General features: G+C 37.1%; 1 protein-coding gene across 1 annotated transcript in view; it reads right to left on the reverse strand.

The window, feature by feature from the left end:
* The window catches only part of RYR2 (ryanodine receptor 2), a 727453-nt gene that overhangs the window by 34820 nt on the left and 665640 nt on the right, over nucleotides 1-26993 (reverse strand). The window contains exons 86-91 of the mRNA XM_049108740.1: nucleotides 22340-22420; nucleotides 21476-21564; nucleotides 20261-20389; nucleotides 6734-6838; nucleotides 3809-3890; nucleotides 466-1763 (exon numbers count right to left, since the gene is read on the reverse strand). Coding sequence (XP_048964697.1) covers nucleotides 466-1763; nucleotides 3809-3890; nucleotides 6734-6838; nucleotides 20261-20389; nucleotides 21476-21564; nucleotides 22340-22420 — 1784 coding nt within the window. The remainder of the gene's footprint in view (nucleotides 1-465; nucleotides 1764-3808; nucleotides 3891-6733; nucleotides 6839-20260; nucleotides 20390-21475; nucleotides 21565-22339; nucleotides 22421-26993) is intronic.

The raw sequence follows: 26993 nt of genomic DNA on the forward strand, positions 1-26993 counted from the left end.
TTAGGCACATGGTAAAGACTCATAAAATCTGTGTGTGGGGACGCCTGGGCGGCTCAGTGTTTGAATGTCTGCCTTTGGCTCAGGTCATGATCCTGGAGTCCTGGGACTGGGTCCTACACTGGGCTCTCTGCATGGAGCCTGCTTCTCCCTCTGCCTATGTCTCTGCCTCTCTCTCTCTCTCTCATGAATAAATAAAATCTTAAAAAAAAATCTATGTGTGGATGGGATGATGCTCAGCTCACTGTGTTGTCATTTGGGTGGGGACTTGTGCTTCTATTTTAACAGTTTAAGATACGTCAGTAATTTGGAAAGAATCTTAACAAGGCCAGCTTGGCCTACCATTTCCCTTGGGAAACTCAAGCCATGTATCTACCAGCACTGTGGCACCAGCACAAGGACCAGTGGCAGGTCCTCTGTCGTGTCCGTCTGAGGTTCAGAGGGCTGCGGTGACTTAGAGGCACTTACCTGAAATTTTTCCTGCACGTCAGGGATGGGGACCGGGTTGCTCATGAGGTCGCTGAGGCCAGCATTGGGATTATGAGGAATGAGTTTGTACTGTCCTCCTTCTCTCTTCAGGTCCAAGCCAAATATATCCGAAAGAAGGTCACTCTCCTCTGTCAGCTCCTTTAGGTCTGTCAGGTCTTCTGAGGGCAGGGCAGCTTCCATGGGTTTCCTGTCCCCCTCCTCGCTATCCCCCCTCACCTCATCCTGTGTGGGGTCCGGCATGTTGGCTAAGAGCTCTGCCACCCTGATCTTCTTTGCCCCTTCTACTAGGCTGCCCCCCAGCAGCAGGCTGCAAATGATACGGAAAAAGCCTCTGGAAACGCTGGCCACGAAGTGCAGGAGGCTCATGAAAATATTCCAATAGGATGAAAAGGCAGCCATGACCATATCCTTCACAGTCATCTTCTTCACTCTTTTCATCTGCTTCTTCAGGCTCTTCAGGCTGAGCATTCGCATGAGGGTCAAGACATTGTACCTGAGAGCCAACAGGGCTGACTTGACTGTCAGAATGGAAAAGAAACCCATCCTGGGCCCCTGCTCTTCAGGCTTCTCCTTCTCACTCTCCTCCTTACTCACTGACCTCTCATTCAAATCCGACTCCGAGATCTGTGCCGCCAACTGCATTTCAAATATGGTGTCCTCACAGAAGTTCACAAAAAGTTCCATCTTCTCCTTTTCTCCCCCTTCATTGACAACGTCAAATATGAACTGCCGTTTGGACTCCTTGACCTGGGGCTTCTCCCACTGGGTGCGGCTGGACTCACTGATTTCAAAATAGACCCTCTCGATGCGTTTGGCACTTCCCATGATCTCGATGCGGCCCAGAAAGGGCTGGAAGTAATTCAGCACACTCTCTGCCAACTCCAGAAACGTCTGCAGCCGGGTGTCATTGGGCATGTGTTCAGACAGGTTTGTCAGGAGGACGGCAACGTTGAAGCCTATGTCCTTTGCGGGCTCATGGAAGCGTTTGACAAACTCTTCATAGTCGAGAGTCTCGTTTTCATCGGTCTCTGCACAGGACAGAAGAAACTCGGTTTCTGACTGTGTATAGTGCTTATGACTCTCCATCGCTTTATGGAAGTCCCTCTTGGAAATGACTCCTTTGCCATCGGGATCGTATTCCTTAAATGTGTCTGAGGACGTCAAATCTTTTAATTTTAAAAACATGTCAAAAAACTTGAGAATCATCTCCACATTGTTGGAAGATTCCACAAGCATATCGACCATCTGTTTGCCAATGGTTCCATTGACGACATTACCTGGTGGTAGAGAATTGCATGTGTTCAAAATAAACATTTTTGATGAAACAAGTGTTTACAGAAAAAAATGACAATAGAAATCTTACATGACATCTGAATCAAGGATACCTCCTAGTTTATATTCTGTTGCATGAAGTCTCAGGAAAAGATGGATAGTTATTTGTTAACTCTAGTTTAAAAGAGTGATTACATAAACGCATTCAAAACTGTATTTGCAAAGTGGTTAGACTAACTCAAGTAAAACAGTATTTGAACAAAAGTTGTTTTCTTTCCTCCAACTGATCAAGGAAGCAACATGTTTTCAGATAGAGAAAATGGGGAAAACATATATATCCTAAAGCCAGAAACTAAAGTCTGGTTTCATGTTAATAATGAAAATGAGTATTTGGACAGCTTTTTAGGATTGAAAAATCACTACTTGTAGACAACACCTGATTTAATGTTCATATGTCTGAAAGGCAGGTACTTTTGATTAATTCTGAGGAAAGCGAAGTTTAGTAAGGCTAAATCAATGTGCCTGTTGTGACAGGATTATCGAGGGTGAGTGCCAGGACTTCAAAGACATCCTCTGAAAGCAAATTATGTGCTCTTTCTGACGTACAATGTCAAGCCTCTCCCTACATTTCTTCACGGTCCAGAATATTTATGGTCAGAAAATGGAAGATCACTGATAAGCTTGAGAAAATTAGATATTATCCTAAATTATAGAGTCATAGAATGCTTTTATTCCTTGAACAGAATGTGCAGTATAACATAAACACAGACAACAGAACAAAGACACATGGTGAGGTCTGCTGGAGTCCACTTGAGCAGCATAAACACGTGGTTAACAGCAACAGGCTCACGAGCCACGCTGGTGGGTTGGAATCCAGGATCCACCATCTACTAGCTGAGCAACGTGGGCAGATTTCTGTGCCTCAGTTTCCTCATTTGCAAAACAGTAGTAATGATCCTATCAAGGTCATAATCCTATTAGGATTAAATGAGGAGCTGATATATTATAATGGGTGAATTTACGTTGTCGCGGGTGCAGTCACTGCTGCTCCTGCAGATGTTCTGCTCTTCATTACTATTATCTAGACTAAAATTTGATTTGAAGTCAGATAGAAGGTCCTGCACTCAGAGAGTGTACAGTAGCTTCCACATATGGATTTTTGCAAACAACATTGCATCTTTAAAGTCCTAGCACAAGGCATGCCTCTTGCCTTCATTAATCGAAGCACAGTTATGCAAAGCACGGCAGACTAAGAAACAGGAAACTTAGGAGGGATTCAAGAAAAAATGATAGGTAACAATAGCAAATATTTTTTAGTGGCTTTGGTTGTATTCACGTGATTTCACTGACTTCTCACAGCAGTCTGTCATTACCTCTATTTCATGGAGGAGGAAACAGAGAAGGAACAAGTGCAAGGGTCACACTGCTAGGAATTAGGAAGGCAGGGATTTGAACCCAAGCTCTTGTCCACCACACTTACTATCTGACACAGAAGAGAAATGCAGTAGCAAAGAAAGACAAGTTGGAAAAAGAAAAGAGAGAGAATGACAGCAGAGGGAGGCATGTGGTGGGAACACAAGTTTGCCACCAGCAGCTGCTGTGGGAGGTGATGCCCTCTGTTCTCCTGCAGGATGCAAACAAACCCTGGGAGAGACACAGTGCAGCCAGCTCAAGGCAGTGTTTTACACAGTTGGAGTTTATCCAAATGCCTGTAGTCCCCCCTGACCACAAACAGATGAACAAATAAAATCTGTATATACTACATGTCTGGAGAGTATATATTCTTTAGGATATCATATTGAAATGAAAAGTGTCAGTATACATTACTACTGGTTTCATCCCACAGCTATATTAACTGAGATCTGTAAGATATCTCTTTTTTAAAAGGTAACTTTGAGAAAACAGTAAAAGTCAGCAATAAATCCAAAGTATCTGTCACATCCCAGGGTTAATATTTTATTCTTTGCAGTATGCTGACTCCATAAGCAAGCACAAATTGGTCCTTAAAATAAAAGAATAATGGGAACTTGAAAATATAAATCAAAACTACCTTCTAACATGGACAGCAACATGACCACCATATCCTTCTGAAGATCCATTAATTCTTTTAATAGCTCAATTTGACTGGAATCCTGAAATATTAACATGTTATATTAACATATAACATATATAGCATATATCATATAATACATAACATATATATATTGCTTTTAGATAATATGAGAAGATTATGTAGTAAGAACAGCATTCTTATTTTCACAGAGTACTGCTTTATCAAATGTAAACACTTTCCAGAATTATAGAGCTTTATAAATTATAAAGTTTCCAGAATTATAAAGGCCAAGCATTAAGTATGTAGCTTATTGCAAAGAGATATGCTTCAGAATTAGTATTTACTACTGATTCTATCTCATTTTATTAAAGTATACATGTGGACAACGAATAGGTCTAAGAAGAGCACACAAGGATGAAAGCAGCCGCAGATTCTCAGGGCCACACAAGACTCAAGCGCCTCCACACATTTGACATCTTTCTTTAAGACTGTACTTCTTTCTCCTTCTTCCTAACTTATTATACAAAAATGCTACATGTTTTGTAAAAATTAACTTATTCTAGAAAAAAAGGCATAATAGTGATATGACATAAATTCATTTTATATAAATCTAACAAAAATGTTCCCAAGTACCACCTATATGAATACTGTTTAATGTATCTTATTTACTAATTTTATTAAACTTCTGATATTTCTCTGGTTAAGATTTTCTGTTTTTTTGTTTGTTTGTTTGTTTGATTTTGATTTTTCACCATGAAAAAATTCTGTTACAAAGATATATTGTGTCCACACTTCCTTGCTTAGATTAAGCATCTAGAAACACAGAACATAGGCAGCCCTGATGGCTCAGCGGTTTAGTGCTGCCTTTAACCCAGGGTAGGATCCTAGAGACCTAGGATTGAGTTCCATGTCAGGCTCCTTGCATGGAGCCTGCTTCTCCCTCTGCCTGTGTCTCTGCCTCTCTCTCTCTCTATGTCTTTCATGCATAAATAAATAAAATCTTAAAAAAAAACACAGAACATACTTATGTCGACATTAGGAATCATCAAGTCTTGTTTTCATTTGAAACTATGCTTTGTTTCTTTCTAAAAAAAACTATACAAGGTATCATTTTATTCATTTAGATTTTGCTACATATAAGGCTAAATTTCCCTATGGCTGGAAGGATGCGACTTTCTTTCTAAATAGTGTTCCTTTGGCTAGGTCTACAAACTGAACAACTGCTAGATAGCACCACATGTTAAAAAAAATAATGGAACTACACCAGAAAGACAGCTCTCTTGTGAGTGTCTCTCAAATTTGGTGTCTGTCAAATTTGGTGAGTGAACCAAATTTATATTTGGTTCATGTTGGTTTCCTTTACTTACTAAAATGTCATTAGTAATTAGATGAAAGAGCATGTTATTTCCTTATTTGGGGGAAGTCACCAATAATTAGATGTTGACAAGACTCTAGCCAGGCTCTTCTGAGTCCTCTTCTCAACTAGGATTCAATCTTGGGCTGTACAGTCTTGAACAAAATACTGATATAATTTCTACCAGCTCAAGGATGCATCCCTAGGATGATCCTAGCTCACCTTAGAAGGATTTCCTGGGAAAACTCAAGGCTGCTAAAAAAAAATGTCTTGTTTGTGCCAGCTGACACTTGAGGACAGGTCTCATCTCCCAATCTCTATGTGAGAGTAAGAGCTGAACTTCAATAATTGCCAGCCTACAGACACAGCTGGCCTAATCATAGCTACACTGACCAACCCTTTGCAATTTCTCCCTTCCTGCCTCTACTGACCCTCTGCCTGTTCCATCACTCTCCCTATAAAATACTCAGTCACCTCTGTACAAATCACAGTGGAGCTTGGTTCATGCTGAACTCTTTTTTCACTGTGATAGTTATTACTGATTAAAACTTGTCCTCACCACTTTAACCAGTGCCTAGCTTTATCTCTGATAATATGCTCCTGCTTATAGGCCACGGGGGTCAGGTGCAAGTATCCTCACTTTACTGGAGGAACGGGAGCTGGCTCACCCATACTATCATGCTGTATGTGAATGAAAACACCGGGTAGGACTGGCAATCTTTAGGCCTTAAATACAGCATTCTTTCCTCTACCTGACACCTGGCAAACACCTAAGCCCTGAAAGGCATGTCAGATCTCAGGACCCACCATCAAAGTTGGTCGCATCAAAGGGATTTATTTACTCTTTTCTGTACATCTGTTCTTTACATACTTATCCTTTTATATTTTTTCTCTTTGACTTTGGCAAAGTGTCCTGATAATAAATGAATGTCAGCTGTTGAGAAGAGCTGCTTATTTATGACTCAGTAAGAAAACTCTCTTTAACAAAGGATTTGCAGATTACAAATCCTTTTTCAATTACCTGGAGGGAGGAGGAAAATTTCTGTGAATAATCACCATGAAGGGGATCTTTGAAGGACTGTAAAATGTACAATGCTTGGGGACTACATTGTGTTATTTCTCTATTATATTCAATTTCTTAATATCTTTTGTTCTCAAATTTGAATATGGCTCCCATCTATTCTAAGCTTATACAAAATTCTTTTATTAAAAAAAAATTAAATATAGAGTAGAAGAAGGGCGCCTGAGCAGCTCATTTGGTTAGGCACTGACTCTTGATTTTGGATCAGGTCATGATCTCAGGGTCATGAGATGGAGCCCCATGTCAGGCTCTGTGCTCAGCGCAGAGTCTGCTTGTGATTCTCTTCCTCTCCCTCTGCTCCTCCCCCCCGTTCTTTCTTTCTCTCTCACTAAAATAGATAAATAAAATATTTAAAAATGCAGAGAGTGTAAAAGATGTCTAAAAAGTGCATCTAAGAAAGATCATATTTAAACAAAGGTAAGTATGTTGAATTTGCCAATGATTACAGTCTTTCATTTGTCATTTAGGATGAGAGAAGACAGTTTACCTGAGATAGCTTCATCTGCATGTGGGCAAATACATGAAGAAAGCCCACAACTGCGTCCCACAGCCTGCTGTGGGCCAGGCTCTGCTGATTCCCAGTGCAAGGACCCTGGACCAGAAACATAGATAGCAACTTAACAGATAGATAGATAACTTAATTGCCAAAATAAACTTTACAGTAATAAGCAGGGAAAAAATTAATTTTGTGTTTACGTATCACCAACATGGAAACTGAAAAGATAGGAATCCAAATGAAATATACACAGTGATGATAATGGTCGAGTACCCTTAGAAGATAAGCATACTCTTCTTTGAAATGTTTAATGTAACAAATTCTAAAAACAGTTTCTCAAGGATTTTCACATTCTCTTTCTGTATGCATAATAAAACAGTGACAAAAAATGATGAATTATCTCATTTTTGTCTGGTTTTTAGTTTCTTTTATTTAGAGGAAGAGGGTAGAATTCAGTTGTTCTAGTTATTAAGTCAAATCAATCAGTAGTTACACCTGATATGAAAAGTATCTGAGATTAAGCTTAAGAAATTACTTCGTATTGCTAAATAGTAACTTGGACAAAGCATTCCTGTTAAGGAAAAAGTCCTCTTCAATGCTTTCTTAAATGTACAGATGTTTTACCAATCTTACAACCATTGAGATTATAAAAGATTATTACTTGGTCATTAACTTCCCAAACCCAGAATCCAGGGCAAACGGAACCTAACCTTGCTCTCTTAGCTCACACTTCAGTTTACGTAATACCAGAGAGTACGTCTTGTAGCATGCAGAATGCTTGAATGGAGACGTTTCTATATTTATTTTGCAAAGAAAAATTCTACAATCACTAAATTTTGCAAACACACCTACATCAACCAGGGAAGTAAATAACAGGGATTTTAGTAAAAAAAGAAAAAATATATATATACAACACAGTTCTTAACTTCCAATTCTTCATTCCTTTTGACAAATTGACTCATAATGGATATAAATTTGAGTGAACATTAAAACACATTGACTCTAGAAACAAAGTGACCAGAAGACACTACCATGTTGAAGATACTGACAGATGTTGAAATGGAACTTTTTCCTGTCTCAGCTTCTCTTCTGTCCTAAAGCTAACAGTAAAAGACAGTAAGTGCCAGGCACCTCCCTATTTCAAAAGCAAGGTGCTAGACTCAGGACATGCAAAGGGGGAGAATAAATAGATCTTTCCATCCTACAGATATAAAGGGGATGAAACTGAAAAGTGAGAGACTCTGGAGAACTCTCCATGTGCTGGGCATCTCCACCTTCCCCTCCTGCTGTGATGGAAAAGGAGAGCATCCTTTATGGCAAGTGAGCAAGGAGCCTTCAAAAGGCTATCCACAGCACTTGGCATCTGTCTCCTGAAGCTGGGTATTTTAAAGTGTGAAGGGCACAGAGTGACCAAGAAAGATGTGTGTTTTCTCATTTGGGCTCCTAAGGAAGAAGCAACCCTGTCCAACAAGACTATGGAATCGTGCCCAAAAACATTGTCTGAAAGGGTGATGTGATTCCAAGGTGGACAGACAGGGTCTGGGGAGTAATCTGAAACTGGGTGGGAAAAGAGGCTTGTCCAGGTGCTGGGAAAAGTCAGCAGGCCAAACCCATTGATCAGAGACAGCATACAATATATGCCAGAGCCAGGCCTGAATTATACATGCCCTGGAAGAAGGGGGAAGGAAAACCTTCTCCCCACCCTCCAGAGGATGGAGAGGATGCCAGAGGGAAAGGCAGGGAAAGAGGAAGAGAAGAAGCCTGTTGGGAGATAGAAGAGAAGTGCAGATCATACACCTGGCCCTCCACCCTCAGGTTAGAGGCATTTCCAGACCAAGGGTGAGGGGAGATTTTAAATAGGATAAGAGGTAAGTGTGTCACTGTGCTTTACCAACGTGGGACTCTGCCTATAACAAAGTGACTGCAGAAATTTTATTTATTTGAGAGTGGCCAGTGCACAAAATCCTTTCAAAGAGTGGTAAAGAAATGGCCTAGAGAACAAGTAAGAGATAAAGCGGTGAGGAGGAGCCGGTTCCTTTAACTTCTAGCTTAATAAATTCAGGCCATTCAAGGGACCAGGCTACAGGGATTTTACTGAATATTTCAGTCCTGGCTGGCTCTTATAGCTCTGGTTTTGAAGCAGTGGATCTTCAGGATTTCACTGGGGTTCAAGTCCAGCATCTGCATAGTGCTTCCCGGTGCAAATACCTGGGTGGGTGTAAAGTGTAGGGGGCTACTAGGTCAACACTAAAATGTTATTTCAGGGGTGCCTGGCTAGCTCAGTTGGAGGAACATACGACTCTTGATCTCAGGATTGTGAGTTTGAGCCCCATGTTAGGTATAGAGATTACTTAAACAAATACTTAAAATTAAATTAAATTAATGCCATTTCAAATAACCTCGACCCCCCCTCCCCCCAGTCAGGAAAAATTTTCTTAATGTGGAATTTAATATTTTAATCAAAAATTAAAATATATAATAAAAGACTCAGATTTTCTGCAAACTCTAGCTGGCCAATAGTTGTTTTTGCAACTCTGAGATGACAGAGTTGCAAACCTAAAGCCAAAGTATCCATGTTTCCTTCTAACGCTGAAACACAGAACTTCTGTACTTTCTAGCACCTGCTCAATCTTAGGCCATGCACTTCTGGCATATGACCACAAATCTGAATGGAGCATGTGCCTCCTCTACTGTGTAACATTCTTATTTTTCACATCTACTCAGTGCCTATATCATATAGAACTTTCACTGACTGCCAGATGGTAGGTTGCTCTTGCTTTCAGATGAACAACTTCTGACAATAACAAATAAAACTTTCTCTTTTCTCACCAAATTCTGTGATCTTATTTTTAGAACTTAGACAATATAATGTCCTCTTATTCAAGCAATTCTTATTCTTCTCCCTTTATCAAAACTGGAATGGAATCCTATAGATGATTACCTTGATTTCACTGGTTTTGGATCTCCTTCTTAAATAATTCTCTACAGTTAGCAAAAATTTGAATCAAAAAAGAGTATGCAGGATCCCTGGGTGGCGCAGCGGTTTGGCACCTGCCTTTGGCCCAGAGCGCGATCCTGGAGGCCCGGGATCGAATCCCACATCAGGCTCCCGGTGCATGGAGCCTGCTTCTCCCTCTGCCTGTGTCTCTGCCTCTCTCTCTCTGTGACTATCATAAATAAATAAATAAAAATTAAAAAAAAATGTAAAAAAAGAGTATGCAATACTGTAATCTAGAAGGCAGTCCAAAGTAAGCATGGAGTTAATGATGAGCTTTTATTCACAATATTAATAATAGTAAATATGATGCTAAAGCAAGATTCTTCAAAATCTATTTCATTAAATTCAGTGTGGTGGCTTGGACTGGTTCCTGGAACAGAAAAAGGACATTCATGGAAATACTGGTAAAGTCAGTATAACATCTGTAATTTAGATTCGAAGATTCTATTTCCACTTCTTGGTTTTGCTACATGTGTCATCGTTACATAAAATGTCAATGTTAGGGAGAACTGGTGAATCTTACATGGGAACTTTCTTTATTTTTTCTTTGCAACTTTTCTGTATATCAAAAACTATTACAAAATAATTTTTATTAATATATGTATTTCAGAAATGGTTAATATATATAAAAATACCATATAAAGTACTAGTAATAATAAGTTAAAAAATGAACAAGCCATAATAAGCCAAGCTACTTTATCCCTTCAATGCTCATACAGAATGTTCTCTGTTACATGAACAAGTGACAGAATTAAGTTTGGAGTTCCAGTTCAAGATGGTGACATAGGAGGATCCTGAACTCACCTCCTCCCATGGATACACCAAATCTACAGCTATGTATGGATCGACTGCTATTGAGAAAAACCTAAAAATTGGTGGGCCAACCCCTTCACATCTGCAAATGAGACAAAAAGCAAAGCATATGGTAGCAGGCAGGAAAGGCTGGGCAGTCCTCACCATAAACCCCACTCCAGGTATGATATCTCACAACTGGAAGAAAACTCAAAACCCAGAGTTACTACCTGAGGAGCAAAGGGATTTATACCTCACAAAGGGCACCCCAACTATTAAGACCAGTACTTGAGAAATGAGCCCCTAAAATTGTGAGGCTCCCACACAAAGACCTAGGGGTCTTGGTGAAGTGAGGAAAGAAAAGCTCATAAACTGCCCCTGAGTACACTGGTCCAGATGGAGCCCCTTGTAAAGCACCCATACTTCATATGAAAGAGACTCATTTCCTAATTCTAAAGCATGGATCTAAGGAACAGGGGCCTGCTGCAATGCTCTCCTGGGAGGGAGACTGCTGGGTGCCATCTTCCTGTTTCTCCACTGCCTCGCTAATACTAGTAGGCACCACCTCTATTCTCCAGTCTATGGGCTCTCTCATCCATGCTCTCCCAGGGCTTGACTAAAGCTGTTGGGTACCATCTTTTTTTCTTTTCCTTTTGTTTTTTTCTCTCCCAGGGGTGTATCATGTTTAAACTTCCCCTTTGTGTTATCATAGCTACTTAGTGCTATCTTTGCTCTCTCTCTTTGCTGTGCTTGGGAGGGCCAGAGGAGAGCTTCTACACATGTCAGGTGGACTTGCAATCCTGGGTCCCATGAGACTATAACGACCAGAGAAGAGTTCTTGGCAGACCCAATCACTTCCAGGACATTGCAGAGAGCAGGTAAAAACATACCCCTGATCTTTCTGAGAAGAGGCCTCTGTGTTTGTGTAAGTGCTTTGGCCTGGGGGCAGGCTCCTGGGGTGGCTCCGTCTCCCTAACTCCAGAAAACTGGCATCTTACAGAAAGAGCTTATATCCTTCTCTGGCTAGTGACACGGAACACCTCTACATTGCCTGGCTCTGGTGGCCAGTGAGACTTAAGCTCACAGACCCATAGGATTGTAACCAATGAAGTAAGAGTTCTTAAAAACTACCACCCCCAGAACATAGCAAGCAGCATAGACCTAGGAGCTCAATCTGTCTGTGAAAGAGGTCTATTAGTTTATCAACAGAGCTGTAGCCTGAGGGACAGGCTTCTCATTAATAAGCTAAAAGCAGACTGTAAATCCTTTCAGAGACTTCTGAGGGCAGGCTTGATCTTCACACTCTTGTTTTGCCACATTCCAGAGCTCCAGCATCCTGAGAGGTGAGATCTTATAAGTGCCTAGTTTCTATGTCCAGTACCCTGATTTGTGTTACTACAGCCCAGGGGACACCTCAGGATCACTTGGCTCTGGGGAGCAGGGTTGTTTGTGTTCTGGGTCCCATGGGACTATAATAAGCAGGAAAACAGCTCTTGGCAGGCTATCACCCCCCAGGGCACTCCTAGGACACCCCAGGCACTGGAAGCAGCCGGAAGCACATTCCTAGTCTTTCCACGAAAGAGGCCTATTTGCTAGTCCTGAAGCTTTTGCCTTGGGGTCCACCTTCAGGTTTGGCACACATCTAGGAACCACAAAGATATTCTCTGGGAACACAGGACAAGGGTTGCCTTCATTGTGTCCACCAACCCCTGTCTCACTAAAACTCACTGGTATCTCCCAGAAAGGAACAGGCCACTCTTTTGGAACCCCGAATTTTACAACTGTTGCCCAGGGGACACCTCTAGATTGTCTTATTCTCTGGCCAGCAGGGTTTATGCTTGCCATCCACAGGACTATATACATTTGCATTTTTAAAAAAGCTGCTGCCTGAAGATCTAGCTTCCAATCAGCCTGATTCTAGGTGCTAAGATCTGCCCCTTTGGGACACTGCACACCTTAAACTACTATCAGTTATTAAAAATGAAATACACTGTTTGGGCAATCATAACAGTTTGAGATACAACCAAGAGCTAGGGCAGGATTGAACAATAAAGTTCATCTCCTATAGGAGGCCACTCCTTCAAGACTAGGAGGGGTGGCTATTTCATCTAACACATAGATACTAATAGTCAAAAACAATGAAGAAACAGGAATATGTTCCAAATGAAAGAACAACATAAAACTTGAGAAAAAAATATTAATGAAACAATATAGAGTTCAAAGGAATGGTCATAAAGGTCCTCCCCAAACTCAGGGGAGAAAGTGGATAAACAAATGAGAAACTGAACATACAAAGAAAATGTATGAAAATTCCAAACAGAAGTCACAGAGCTGAAGAATACAAGAACTGAACTGAAAAACTATCTAAAAGGGGTTTCAACATCAGACAAGATGGAGCAGAAGAAGGATCAGTGAATTTAAAGACAAAGCAGTGGAACTCCCCCAGTCAGAGCAACAAGAATGAAAAAGAATGAAAAAAATGAAGACAGAACAGGAGCCCCAGAAGGAAGAGAAAAGGACAAAAAAACTTATTTGAAGAAATAATGGCAGAAAACTTCCTAGTTTGGGGAAAGTAACCAAATAAGAGAGCCCAAAGAGGCCAAGACACATTATAATAAAAATAATTAAAAGTTAAAGACAAGGGAAGACTCTTAAAACTAGGCAAGAGAAAAACAACTTGTTAAATACAAGAAAACCGCCTACTATTAGCAAACTTTTTCTGCAAAAACTTCACAGGCTGGAAAGGACTTCAACCAAGAATACTCTATCTGATAAAGTTATTATCCTGAATTGGAGAGATAGAGGTTTCCAAACAAACAAAAGTTAATGGAGTTAAAAAACACTAAACTGGCCTTCCAATAAATTTCAAAGGGACTTCTTTGAGCTGAAAGCTAATTAATAATAAGAAAACATGAAAGTATCAATCTCATTAGTAAAGGTAAATACCTAGCAAAGATCATGGATTAATCACTTATACAGCTAGTATGAAGAATAAAAGACAAAAGTAGTAAAAACAGATGTAATTATAATAATTAGTTAAGGGGTACACAAGGTAAAAAGATGTAAATTGTGACATCAATAAACATAAAACATGAGGGTGGGGAGAATAAAAATGTAGAGCTCTAGTTATGTTCAAATGTAAGTTGTTATCAACCTATAATAGGCTTTTATAAATATAGGTTGTTCTATGTAAGCCTCATGGTAACTACCTAGCAAAAACCTACAGTAGATATATAAAAGATAATGAGAAAGGAATCAAACCATACCGTTAAAGAAAGTCATGAAATCACAAATAAAGCAAGAGAGGAAGAAAGAAATAGAGGCATAACAAAAACAACAAAAATTAGAAAATAATGAACAAAATGGCAATCACTACATACCTATCAATAATTAATTTAAATATGAATGGACTAAATTTTCTAATCAAAAGACATAGATGGATGAATGAATTAAATAACAAGACCCATTTATACATTGCCTACAAAGACCTACTTCAGATATATGGACACCTAGATGGAAAAATGAACAAATGGAAAAAAGATATTCTTTGCAAATGGAACCCAAAAGAAATCTGGGTATCTATACTTATATTAAAAAAAAATTAGGCTTTAAAATAAAGATTTTAATAAGACAAAGAAGTCCATTATATAATGATAAGGGGGTTAATCCAACAAGGGGATATAATATTTGTAAATATTTATGCACCCACTAAAGAAGCACCTAAATTTATAAAGCAAATATTAACAGATCTAAATGGAGAAATAGATAGCAATGCAATAATAGTAGGGGAATGTATGTTTTTCTTTCTTTTTTTTTTTTTGGAATGTATGTTTTTCTTAAGTGCACTTGGAATTATCAAGGACAGACCATATATTAGGCCACAAAACAAGACTTAACAAATTTAAGAAGACTGAAATAATATTAAGCATCTTTTACGACCACAGTGGTATGAAACTAAAAATCTATTATAAAAGAAAACTGGAAAATTCAAAAATATGTGGAGATTAAATAACATATTACTGAACAACCAACCAGTCAAGGAATAAATCAAGAGAAAGATTTTAAAAATATCCAGGGCGGCCTGGGTGGCTCAGCAGTTTAGCTCCTGCCTTCAGCCCAGGGCCTGACCCTGGAGTCCCAGGATCGAGTCCCACATCAGGCTCCCAGCATGGATCCTGCTTCTCCCTCTGCCTGTGTCTCTGACTCTCTCTCAAGAATAAATAAATAAAAAATTTTAAAAAATCTTCAGAAAAATGAAAATGGTAACACATAATAAAAATTATGGAGTGCAGAAAGAGTTCTAAGGGGGAAGTTTATAGTGACAAATGCTAACCTCAAGAAACAAGAAAAATCTTAAACAACCAAACTTTACACTTTATTGAATGATAAAAAAAACTGAAGGTCAAAGTTAGTAGAAGGAAGGAGATAACAAAAATCAGAGCAGAAAGAAATGAATTAGAGATGAGAAAGGATAAAAAAGTCAATGGAACCAAGAACTGGTTCTTTGAAAAGATACACAAAATTCACAAACCTTTATCTATAATTACTAAGGAAAAAAAGAGAGAGAACTCAAATAAATAAAAGCAGAAATGAAAGAGGAGACAAAAACATAAAATATAATGAGATTACTACTACTATGAACAGTTATTCTCCAACAGGACAACCTAGAAGAAATGAATAAAATGGTTGTAGAAACATACAACCTTGCAAGACTAAATCATGAGGAAACAGAAAATATGAATAGACACTACTATGAAGATCAAATAAGTTATTTAGAAATTAATTCCCTACAAATGAAAGTCAAGGACCAGATGGCTTCACTGGTGAATTCTATCAAAAATTCAAAGAAGAATTAATACTAACTATTCTGAAACTCTCCCCAAAAAAATGAGAAGAGAAAGGAATACTCATTTTATGAGGCCAGCATTACTCTGATACCAAAACCATACAGGGACACTGCAAAAAAAGAAAATTACAGGCTAATGTCCCTGATGAACATAGATACAAAACTTCTCAACAAAATTTGAATTCAACAATACATTGAAGGGCACCTGGGTGGCTCAGTTGGTTAAGCATCTGCCTTCGGCTCTGGTCATGATCTCAGGGTCCTGGGATTGAGCACCACAACAACCTCCATGCTCAGCAGGGAGCCTGCTTCTCCCTCTACTCCCTACTTGTGCTCTCTTGCTATCTTCATCACTATCTCTGTCTCCCTCTCTCAAATAAGTAAAATCTTTAAAAACAAATAAACAAAACCAATACATTGAAGAGATCATACACCATGATCTAGAAGGATTTATTCCAGGGATGCAAGGATGGTTGAACATCTGTAAATCAATCAGTGTGATATACCACATTAATAAAATGAAGGATAAAAACCATATGATCATCTGAATAGATGCAGAAAAAGTATCTGACAAAATTCAACATCCACTTATGGTAAAAAACTGTCAACAAAGTGGGTATAGAAGGAATGTATCTTAACATAATAAAGGCCATAAATGAGAAGTTCACAGCTAATACCATAGATGATGGTGAAAAGCAGAAAAGTTTTCCTCTAAGATCAGGAATAAGTCAAGGATGCCCACTCCTTCCAAAATTGAGTTTTAAAAAAGCAAAAACAAACAAGTGGGACTATATTTTTATTCAATGTAGTACTGGAAATCTTATCCAGAACTATTAGGCAAGAGAAATAAAAGACATCCACATTGGAAAGAAAGAAAGAAAACTATTACTATTTGCATGAAGACATGATACTATATATAGAAAACCTTAAATATACTCCACCAGAAAATGGTTAGAACTAATAAATCAATTCAGTAAAGTTGCAGGATACAAAATCAATATATGGAAATCTATTATGTTTCTATGAACTAATAATAAACTATCAGAAAATTAGAGAAATAATTCTATTTTCAGTTGCATCAAAAGGTTAAAATACCTATGAATATATTTAATCAATTAGGTAAAAAAAAAAACTTGTACAGTGATAACTTTAAGCACTGATGAAAGAAATTGAAGATACAAATAAATGCAAATATCTCCATACTCATGGATTGAAAGAATTAATATTGTTAAAATGTCCATACTACCCAAAGCAATCTACAATGCAATGCCTCTCAAAATTCCAGTGGTATTTTTTCATGAAATAGAAAAAATAATCCTAAAATTTGAATGGAACCACAAAGGATATCCAAAGCAATCTTGTGTAATCAGAAGGCATCACACTCCCTGATTTCAATCTATACTACAAAACTATAGTAATTGAAGCAGGATTATACCAGCATAAAAACATACCTACAGATCAACAGAAGAGAGTCTAGAAATAAACTGACACATATGTAGTTAATTAATTTATGACAAAAAAAAAAAAAAAGAATCTTTAATGGGAAAGGACAGTCTCTTTCATAAATTTTGTTGGGAAAACAACATATACCACAAGGAGAATGAGACTGGACCCCTACCTTATGTCATATACAAAAATTAACTAAAAATTGATCAAAGTCTTGAATGCAATATCTGAAAACCATAAAACTCTTTAAAGATAAAACAGTGGTAAGATCCTTGACACAAGTCTTGGCAATCATTTTTTTGGATTTGACTCCAAAAATAAAGGCCACAATAGCAAAAACAAAGAAGTGAGACTACATCAAACTAAAAGGCTTCTGCATAGCAAAGAAGAAAGCATCAACAAAATGAAAATGCAACCTATGGAATTGGACAAAATATTTGTAAATCATATATCTGAAAAATGGTTAATATCAAAATACATAAAAATTCATGCAAGTCAACAGCAAAAAATAACCTGATTAAAAAATGAGCAGAGGACCTGAATAAGCATTTTTCTAAAAAAAACAAATACCGATGGCCAATAGGTACATAAGAAGATCCTCAACATCACTCATCATCAGGGAAATGCAAATCAAAATCATAATGTGATATTACCTCACACCTATTAAGATGGTTATCTATCTACATATAAAAATATATAAATATAAATTTATATAAATATACATATTTGATCTCTCTCTCTATATATAAAATAACAAGCATTGGCAAGGCTATTGAGAGAAATGGGTCTCCTTGTGTATTGTTAGTAGGAATGTAAATTGGTGCAGCCACTGTGGAAAACAGTATGGAGGGTCTTCAAAAATGTAAAAAGAATTACCAGATAATCCGGCAATTCCACTTTGCATATTTATCTGAAGAAAATGAAAATACTAACTCAAAAAGATATATGCAATCCTATGTTCATTGCAGCATTACTTATAATAGGTAGGATACGGTAATAACCTAAGTGTCTACTGATGGATGAATGGATAAAGGAAATGTGATATAACACAGACATACACACATACAGGAATATTATTCAGCCACAAAAAAGAAACTTGCCATTTGTAACATGGATAGACCTTGAGAGCATTATGCCAAAGTGAAATAAATCAGACAGAGAAAGACAATTACTGTATTATCTCATTTAAATGTAGATCTAAAAACAAACAACAAATAAGCTCATAAATATATAGAATAGACTGGCAGTTGCCAGAGGTGGTGGCGGGGGCAGAGCATGAAATGAGTGAAGGGGTCAAAAAGTACAAATTTTCAGTTATAAAATAAATAAATCAAGGGAATGTGATGTATAACTTGGTGATAACAGGTAGAAATACTGCATTATTTATTTATTTTTTAAAAAAGATTTTATTTATTCATTCATGAAAGACAGAGAGAGAGAGAGAGGCAGAGACACAGGCAGAGGGAGAAGCAGGCTCCATGCAGGGAGTTCAACATGGGACTCGATTCCGGGACTCCAGGATCACGCCCTGGGCCAGAGGCAGGTGCTAAACTGCTGAGCCACCCAGGGATTCCCTGGTTGCAGAGTAAATATTTAAAAGTTGCAGAGTAAATCCTAAATTTTCTCCTCATAAGAAAAGAAACTCTGTAACTATCATGGTGACAGATGTTAACTAGACTTACTACACAGATCCTTTTGCAATATATACAGATATCAAATCATTATGTTGTACATCTAAAACTAATATAATGTTTTGTCAAGTAGATTCCTCAGTAAAAAAAAAAAAATGTTTTGCTCATAGTAAGAGGTTAATAGATTCTTCTGGTTTTAAATACATTTCAGGAATCTCACCTATTTTAGGAACCAGGAAACACTCTCCACTGAAAAGGCATTTAAGTTCCCTATGTTGTAGAGAAGTCATTTTACTAGCTTTCTATAAAATCCATTGGCTTGCTAATGTCATCAAATAACTTTATTATTTAATCAAAATAATTCACATGGAATGCTGTATTGATATCTTTCGAGACATGCATGAGAATAGGAAGGAAACAGTATAAGCCAGTGAGGACCAGGAAATAGGAATATGAGCAGTCTGAAACAGATTTCAACTTTAGCTTTTATTTGATTTAAAGAAAAATTATCAGAATTATCTAGTGTGGCTTTTCCATCTTGAAATGCTGAGGTAAAGTCCTCTTCCCTGTCCAGGGAGAGAATACAGAAAGTGAGATCCTTCCAAGGCACCACTACAGAGGAGAGAATGAGCAAGAGGAGGTGAGGGTCACGTCCTCCCCACACCCTTACTTCTGCAGCACCTCCCCCTTGCTCACTTGGCCATGCATGTTCACACACGGAGTCATTCTATAAACACCTGCAGCTATGCTAGGCCCTGGGGGACCATCTGTTATTTTTACTTAAACTTCTCCTGCCACAAGATGATGTTTAGTCTAATGAAACAAACTAAATGTATTCCTCCTGTTTTCTCCTTGGCACATGGCTCTTTGAACACAGTGACTTACTGATTCAGAGTAATACAGGACATGGAAATAGAAAACAGAAAAATGACTGATGGTCCCTTAAGAAATAGCAAAGTTTTGCTTGTTGAAAACAACACAAAATTTTATAAAATCTTTTAAAAATCTGCAGGTTAAGTCTAGAAGTTTAGCCTAAGGAGAATATAAAACAAATTAATGTTAAAAAAAAAAAAGGTATTCTCTTCATAGTTACTGGAATTCTACCTGTAATATACATTAGATTATATAATTTTACATGTACGTTGTGTATGTGCATCTACACACATAAGTACTAACATGAAGTTTTATTTGTTTTATTTTTTTTCACTCTTTTTTTTTTATTGGTGTTCAATTTACTAACATACAGAATAACCCCCAGTGCCTGTCACCCATTCACTCCCACCCCCCGCCCTCCTCCCCTTCCAACACCCCTAGTTCGTTTCCCAGAGTTAGCAGTCTTTACGTTCTGTCTCCCTTTAACATGAAGTTTTAAATACTATTCTCTTTCATATAAAGTTTCTATGAAACTCCTCATTTTTACTAGAACTCTATTGTGTTCTAGTCATTTAATGCTCTATCCTTTCTCCTTCCCTTTTATTTTTTCTCCTTCCTTCTTTAATATTTATTGAGTGCTTAATATATGTACCAGGCCTTAGAGATACAATGGAGTCAACATTCTGGTTCATGGACTCAAAGGAATCAATAATATCTCAATCTGCCAAACAGTAAAGAAAGTTCATTCCGTATATATTTGCATCTCAATCTGATATTTGTCATTATTGGCTAAGAATCTATGTGAAAGGTTAATAGCAAATGTGGATCATAGCAGGAAAATAGGCATATTGGATACTTCTATGGAATTCAGTGCTAACCAATTGACTCTCTTTTATTTTTTTTCTTCAAATAGCAGAAATATAGATATTTACCTGAATATACTCTGTGAGAGTGTTAAAGACTTGCTTTGCTACTTGAATTGCTTTGGAAAAATTCCGTTGTCCTTGTTCATCAATAACATCTTTCCCAGAGTAATACCAATAGAAATCACTAATGGATTCCTGGAAAAGAGGGATGTTAGGATTAAGCCACATTCTAAAGCTACCACTGACCTGTCCTCCTAGACAGAAGTAACAGCTGAAGAGAAGACGCAGAAAACATAGCTTCAAAAATGATTTTCTGTTTCTAATGACCTTGAACTTGATTCATATCAAGTGAATCATGTGAACATGATTCACATCTGTTCAAAGACACACTGATTTATAAGATTAACACATATTTATCCACTGAGCCATGTTAAATGTTTACTATTTAAGCACAAAAATTAGACAAGCTGTGGATGTTCTTTGGATTACAGACATCTGTAGCAAAGTCCACAACGTTTCCTCATGAGAACTCAAAAATGTTCCTTGTTCCTGTAAATGCCCCTCAAGAAACTGGTTGGACTACCTGTCAGACAAAACCATAAACAAACATCTAAATAAGATCAACATTTCTGAATAGGACATTTTCAACAATAACTTATATTGGAAGGAATTGTAGTTGGCTAGAGAAGTAATACAATTTAGTCTAGCATACAAACTACATTTGGGTTTTGAGATAGGATTTTAAAAATCACAAATATGTTTTCAGCAATATTTCATATTTGCTTCAAAAATGGAAGTGTTAGGGGGAAAAAAAAGAGTGTTGTGCTTTTATGTGCTCCAGAAACTGAAAGTCTGAATGCGTAGATCTTAAGTTACCCTATCTGGCCACTCTTATAAATAAGGTGAGGGAAATAAAGTTTGTACAGGGTTCCCATTACTTAGGAGCCTACACCGTCAGATTCAGTTTTATTAACGTGTGAAAGATTACTACAGTATCGGGGAGATTTTTAAGTGGTGGAGTGTTAAGCTGAATTTTAAAATTAATTCAACTATCAGGACAACTGAAAAGAATCACATGTTAAATTTAAGTATATTGTAGGTATTTTGAAAGCCTTTCTTTCTCACTCTTGAAAGTTTCAAATACTCTTCCTCCATTTATCTATCCACTGCAGAAGGAAAGTCATCAATCAAAACACATTAAAACATACCCATTTAATAACTCTGCCTCATTATTTCAACAAACTAACCCCTTTCATTTCTTCCTAACAGAAGGCAACATACCTGGACTCTCAGGAGGTAGTCTACAGTAGAGATGATTATGTTGACAGTTGTGTTGTTGCCAGTCTGGGTTCTCAGATAATTTTGAAAATCTACATAAGATCAAAATATGTTACTATAGCTTCCTCAAAAGTTTAAAACGAGTTATTTGAAGAACTCCGAAAGCTGATAATTTCTCCAGCAAAATCACTGTGGCTAAGAGCTGTCCTTTATCCAAGAGGAGTGTTTTAAGTGAGCCCCCCCCCCCTCAAAACATCAAGGTGCTTCACAGTATGTCATTATTTAGTTTTTCTCTAAGAGGTTGTTAACATCTGTTTCCTGATTCATATCTCTAGAGCTCTGGGCATATGAATCACCGGAAGGGGTTCCATCCTTTAGGATATAGCAATTAAATGATGTACTCAGTAATCATTTGTTCCTTAGTACTATGCTTAGTGCTGAGGAAACGAAGATAAAATTAGGATGCAGTCCTTGCCCTCACAGATGTAAGTCTGAGAGAGAGCTAGTTATATAAACAGCAAAGGTAAATGCATTATGCTAAGTAATACAATGAAGAAGAGTCCCCAGTTAAAAAGGAGTGGTATAAAGGAAATAAAAGCTATATATTTCTCTAGATATCTATCTCATCAATATCTTTTTCCCACTTGTCTTCTCTAAGAGAAGAACAATTGATGGGAATTAAGTGAAGTGGCTAGCAAAAGGCTTTGAAAGTAGGAATGTAATACATAAAATGTCACAGCGCATAGAATGCTCAAGAATCTTTCTTGACTCAGGGGTGAAGCGTAATTAGAACTAACAGGCCCCTGTCATTACTGGTCTCAACATTCTTATTCATTGGTACCATCAGATAGTCTGGGTCTCACAAACCTGAGTTGTGTCCCTCACAAAGCAGTTGTAGGAAGCGGAAGAGGTCACAAGTGAACTCGTCATCCTGGAGAACCTTTTCTCCTGCAGAAAGTCCAGAGAAATCAGACATGATCAACCACCCTGGCCTGTCCCTCCCTTCCTATCCCAACCTCCAAAAACTTGCATGTTGATCTAGCATCGTTCTGAACCAAAAACAGTCACAAATCATAGCCACTTTTCTATCTGAAGCTCATATGACCATGCGCTTGGCAGATAGATGCACTTTTTCTTTGTCAAAAAGAACATTTGAATCTTAAAACTCAGGTTTCTCTCTGTTAAAAGTAGCAGCATGGGTTTGGCAACATTTTAGAAACAACCTGAAGATTTAAACTCTTCTTTTCTTTTTCTTTTCCTTTTTTGGGTAAGACATGTATGGGAATGATCTCTACATCTCTTACAAACACCAAAGTTAAGCCTGTTCTGTTCTCGGAATATGATCGAATGATTCAATGCAAAGGCATTCAATGCATATAGAAAACTGGGCCAGAGTTTCTTTTATTGAAGGAATAATTAAAAGAATCCTTATAAAGGACTGGGAAAATGTCTCTTAATTAGTTTCAGTTAATGGTCTCATGAGCTTATGGATTTAAAAAAGTAGAGACTTCAGAAATCCGATTGAGAGACATGACTGGTTGGAGCATTACTTCCAGAGGAGAGAAAACTGGAAAACAGACCTAATTCTAAATATCAAACCAAAGAAAGACTTTGATGGCTCATGCTGTATGAGTATATCTAACCAGAAAAGGTTACAAAAAAAAAAAAAAAAAAGTGGCTATCTCAGAGCTACAGAAGCTACTCAGCATCATTACAAACAAAACAAAACAAAACAAAACAAAACCTATTATTTCTAGGGCAACCATGACACCTCAGAAAAGGGTTCAGATATTGTACCTACATTTCAATCAAAATGTATCTTGATCAACAAGTCACTCTGAAAACAAAAACACAGAGAAAGAAACAAACAAAAAAACAGCACCACACAAATGAAAGTTGATTTGAAAAGCATAGTGTCAGTGGAAAAATCTCCAACATTATGAGTGTATGCTCTGGAATCTAAATTTGTTGTCTAGAAATCAACATGACACAAAAATGTCGTTCGGCAAGTGAATGAATGTTACTTATGTATTTAAAAAAATGGTAATAACTTTTCAGGCTGGAAATACTTCGGGCCAAGAAAGAAAACTATGCAATGACCATGTATTTACATTAACTAAAATCATGAATGATTATAATGACAGAGAGCTGATGGACTTACCAGTCTGCAGTCTGTGACTTTCAAAGTGAGAGGCTTCATATAATGGGAGGGTTAGGAAGCAAAACCATTTTGAAAACTAACATAAACATTAAAAAAAGTACATAAAATCACTGTACTGGGTTCCCTGTAAGATATGATATTTGGTGACCAAACTAAAATCACCATGTATACAGATTAGTTGTGTAGTAAGTTTAAATGCTCATTGCTTTGAATCTCAGTACATGGCTGATAAGCCCATACCTCAGTGTCTACGTTCATGGCGGGATAAGAAAGAAAGAGAGAATAGGCTAGGTTGAATTCTTCACTGATAATACTTAGTATCTTTCCATGAACTATGTGAATCATAAGAGTCTTTAAAATGATACTTAAATCAAAATATTATGAGTTGGCTACACAGATTTATTGATTCTTCCCTTATGAGCCCATCTAAAATGCTTTTTTTAAGAAAATTGAATCAATAGACCATGTACTTTCACTGTTCATATACTTAATGTGGAATAAGTAACCTTTAATAGAAAGTATTCAGAAAAGTTAATCATGAAAAAATATATAGTCCTAAAAATGCTCTGCACAATGCACACTGATTTATAACATAAGGTTTCATTTGTTGGCATGCACAATATTTTCTTTATGTATACCAAAACACATACAAGTAATTTTACTCACATAAGAACAGGCTGCACACAGAAGAACAGTAGGGAGAGAAGAGTGGGAGAGTGTGGGCCAAGCCTTCATTTACCGTCAGGTGATATGAGGAATAAACTGGGGTGCTACTGCTTAACAAACACATCACTGTCTGATTAAAATGCTGCCATTCCCCATGCTGCATGTAAGTAGTACAATAACAGAGATGGATGATGGCTTTATGTCTGCAGAAGGTACAGGATCAACAGTTTGTTTTGTGATGTATGCAAAGGAATTCCATTGTAAGATGGAGACTAAGATTAATAACAATGAAATGGTGTAAAATGTAATTGAAAGTGCTCTGACATTCTTAAAATATTATTTGTAATAGCTGTGTGATGGTCAAGTATGAGTACTATAAAGGGCATTCTTTTGGTTTCGTTTTTAATTACTTATAAGGGGCTTATGTTTTCTAATACTGTATTAAAGGGAGAGTTTTTTCAGTATTGTCGCTGATGAGGAGATGGTTCTTTGTGCCCCAGTGTTCTCATCTTTGAAATGAGAACATGTGCACTATCTCACTAGCTCTTCATAATTTGTGTGAATATTTTTAGAAATTGTGGAAAGGTTATGATTATTAGTAGCAGTGCAATAATACTAAATAAAGATGGGAACAACATGTTTAGGTGATGAATGTGGTTATCTGAACATATTTATTAAACTTGTTTATATTTTTAAAAAGCCATCTTAATTTTAATGGATCAAAATATTCTCAAAAACATAAATTTTCACTTGGAAATAATAATAGTAGACTTTCTTTGTTCAAGCTACCAGTAAAATTAGTTCCTATATTAAAAATCTAATCACTTATTTATTTTATTTTTTAAAAGATTTATTTATTTGAAAGAGAGAAAGAGAGAGAATAAGTGAGGGGAGGGGCAGGGAGAGAATCTTTAAACTGAGTCCCTGCTGAATGTGGATCCCAATGTGGGACTTGATCTCACGACCCATAAGATCATGACCTGAGCTAAAATCAAGAGTTGGATAATCAACCAACTGAACCACCCAGGCACCCCCTAAAAATCTAATCACTTTTAAAAGCCACTGTTCTACTCACACTTGGTTTATCTAATTAATAGAAAAGTACACAAGGGTTTAAGTGTTTGTTTTATTATCTAAAATACCAATAATTGCTAAAAATTATTAATAATTGTTAGTAAAATTAATGTAATAAGTGAAAAGACTACCTAGTAGATACATAAAAACAATTGAATTAGGAGAAATAGACCAAAAGACTAAGATCCTCTTTGTTGTAAGGTCTTTTCATGGCAGTATTTCCAATAATGGAAAGCTAAAAGGGTAGCATAAAATAGAAGACTGGATTTTAATGTCACTCCTTAAATGGTTTAACTGGCTGCTTAAATTATACTGTCACTCAACCAAAAAGGATATACTTTTTTAAGTGGATTCATGATTAATGTTTAGTTGGTGATTACAGTGTGCTAGGCATTGTGATACATAGATTTTTCTCATTATTTCATTGCAGGTTTGCAATAATCCTATGAATCAAGTGACATGAAGTCCATCTTGTGGTTAAGTAAAAAAATGAGAAATTAAGTAATTTGATGAAGATCCTATAAGTAGTAACTAATAAAGGGTTTGAGTCCAGTAAACTTCAATAAACATTCATTAAGTGTCTTCTATATGCTAGGCACCTTGTGAGGTCCTGGATATATAAAGACTAACAGACACAAGCCTGAACCTGACAAAGTTCATAGTCTAATGGAAAAGACAGGCAATGAACAGGTCATTTCAATATCATGTGGTGTTTCTAAATCCAGTATGCTATAGTTTCTAAACTTTGTAAAGCTCACATCAGTAATCCATAAGATCTTTGGCTAACAATCTCGGACTATATGCACTATGTTAAATTGTGAACACCTACTTGTTTCACCAATGTTAGAACCCATGGAAAACCATCTTCCAGATATGTGGCTTTGGGAAAGTCAATTCACCTTTCTGACCCTTTGTTTCATCATTTTGGTATGGGAATTAACAATTTCCCAAACTCCTTACTTTATAGGGTTGTTGAGAGAGTAAAAGTGGTTTAAGCAAGTACAGTTGCTTCGAAATATGCAAAGCAGAACAGGGATAATGGTGAAGTTTTAACCATATGAAGTCATAGGTTCAAAAGACCTAGGTTTCTAAAATACAGACTTCCAGTGGGTTGTGAATATGAAAAATAATCTACATATTTATGCACTCAAAGTGATACCAGTGATAAAATGCATCTCTATTTCAGATCCCAAGACAATAAAAATGACCACTATGTGAAATTAATTAGGTATTTCCCTGGATAACAGAATTAAAGTACATGTTAGAGGAAGACATCATTTTGCTTTCAAATGTGATTTGCAGATTATTTCTCTTATAACCTCTTAATGCCTTTCTGCACCCATTACTCCAACTGGAATTTTTACTGTTCTTCATCCATTCCATCCACCAACATCCTAACTGATCCCTCTGCCTTCAGGCTGTAATACCCATCTTACACACTGTTGCCTACAACAATACTTGTAGGCAATCTAATTATAACACTCTCCCAATAAACAGATGGATTCCTTTAGCAATAGATATGAAAAATGTTCTCTTAAAAATTCCCTCAGTCTATCATTATAATAACCTCAGAGCTCCCCAACCTCCATGAAGGAAATCTTGCTGCTCACTATCTTTGGA

The sequence above is a fragment of the Canis lupus genome, chromosome 4, assembly GCF_003254725.2.
Source record: "Canis lupus dingo isolate Sandy chromosome 4, ASM325472v2, whole genome shotgun sequence".
NCBI classification, from domain to species: Eukaryota; Metazoa; Chordata; class Mammalia; order Carnivora; family Canidae; genus Canis; species Canis lupus.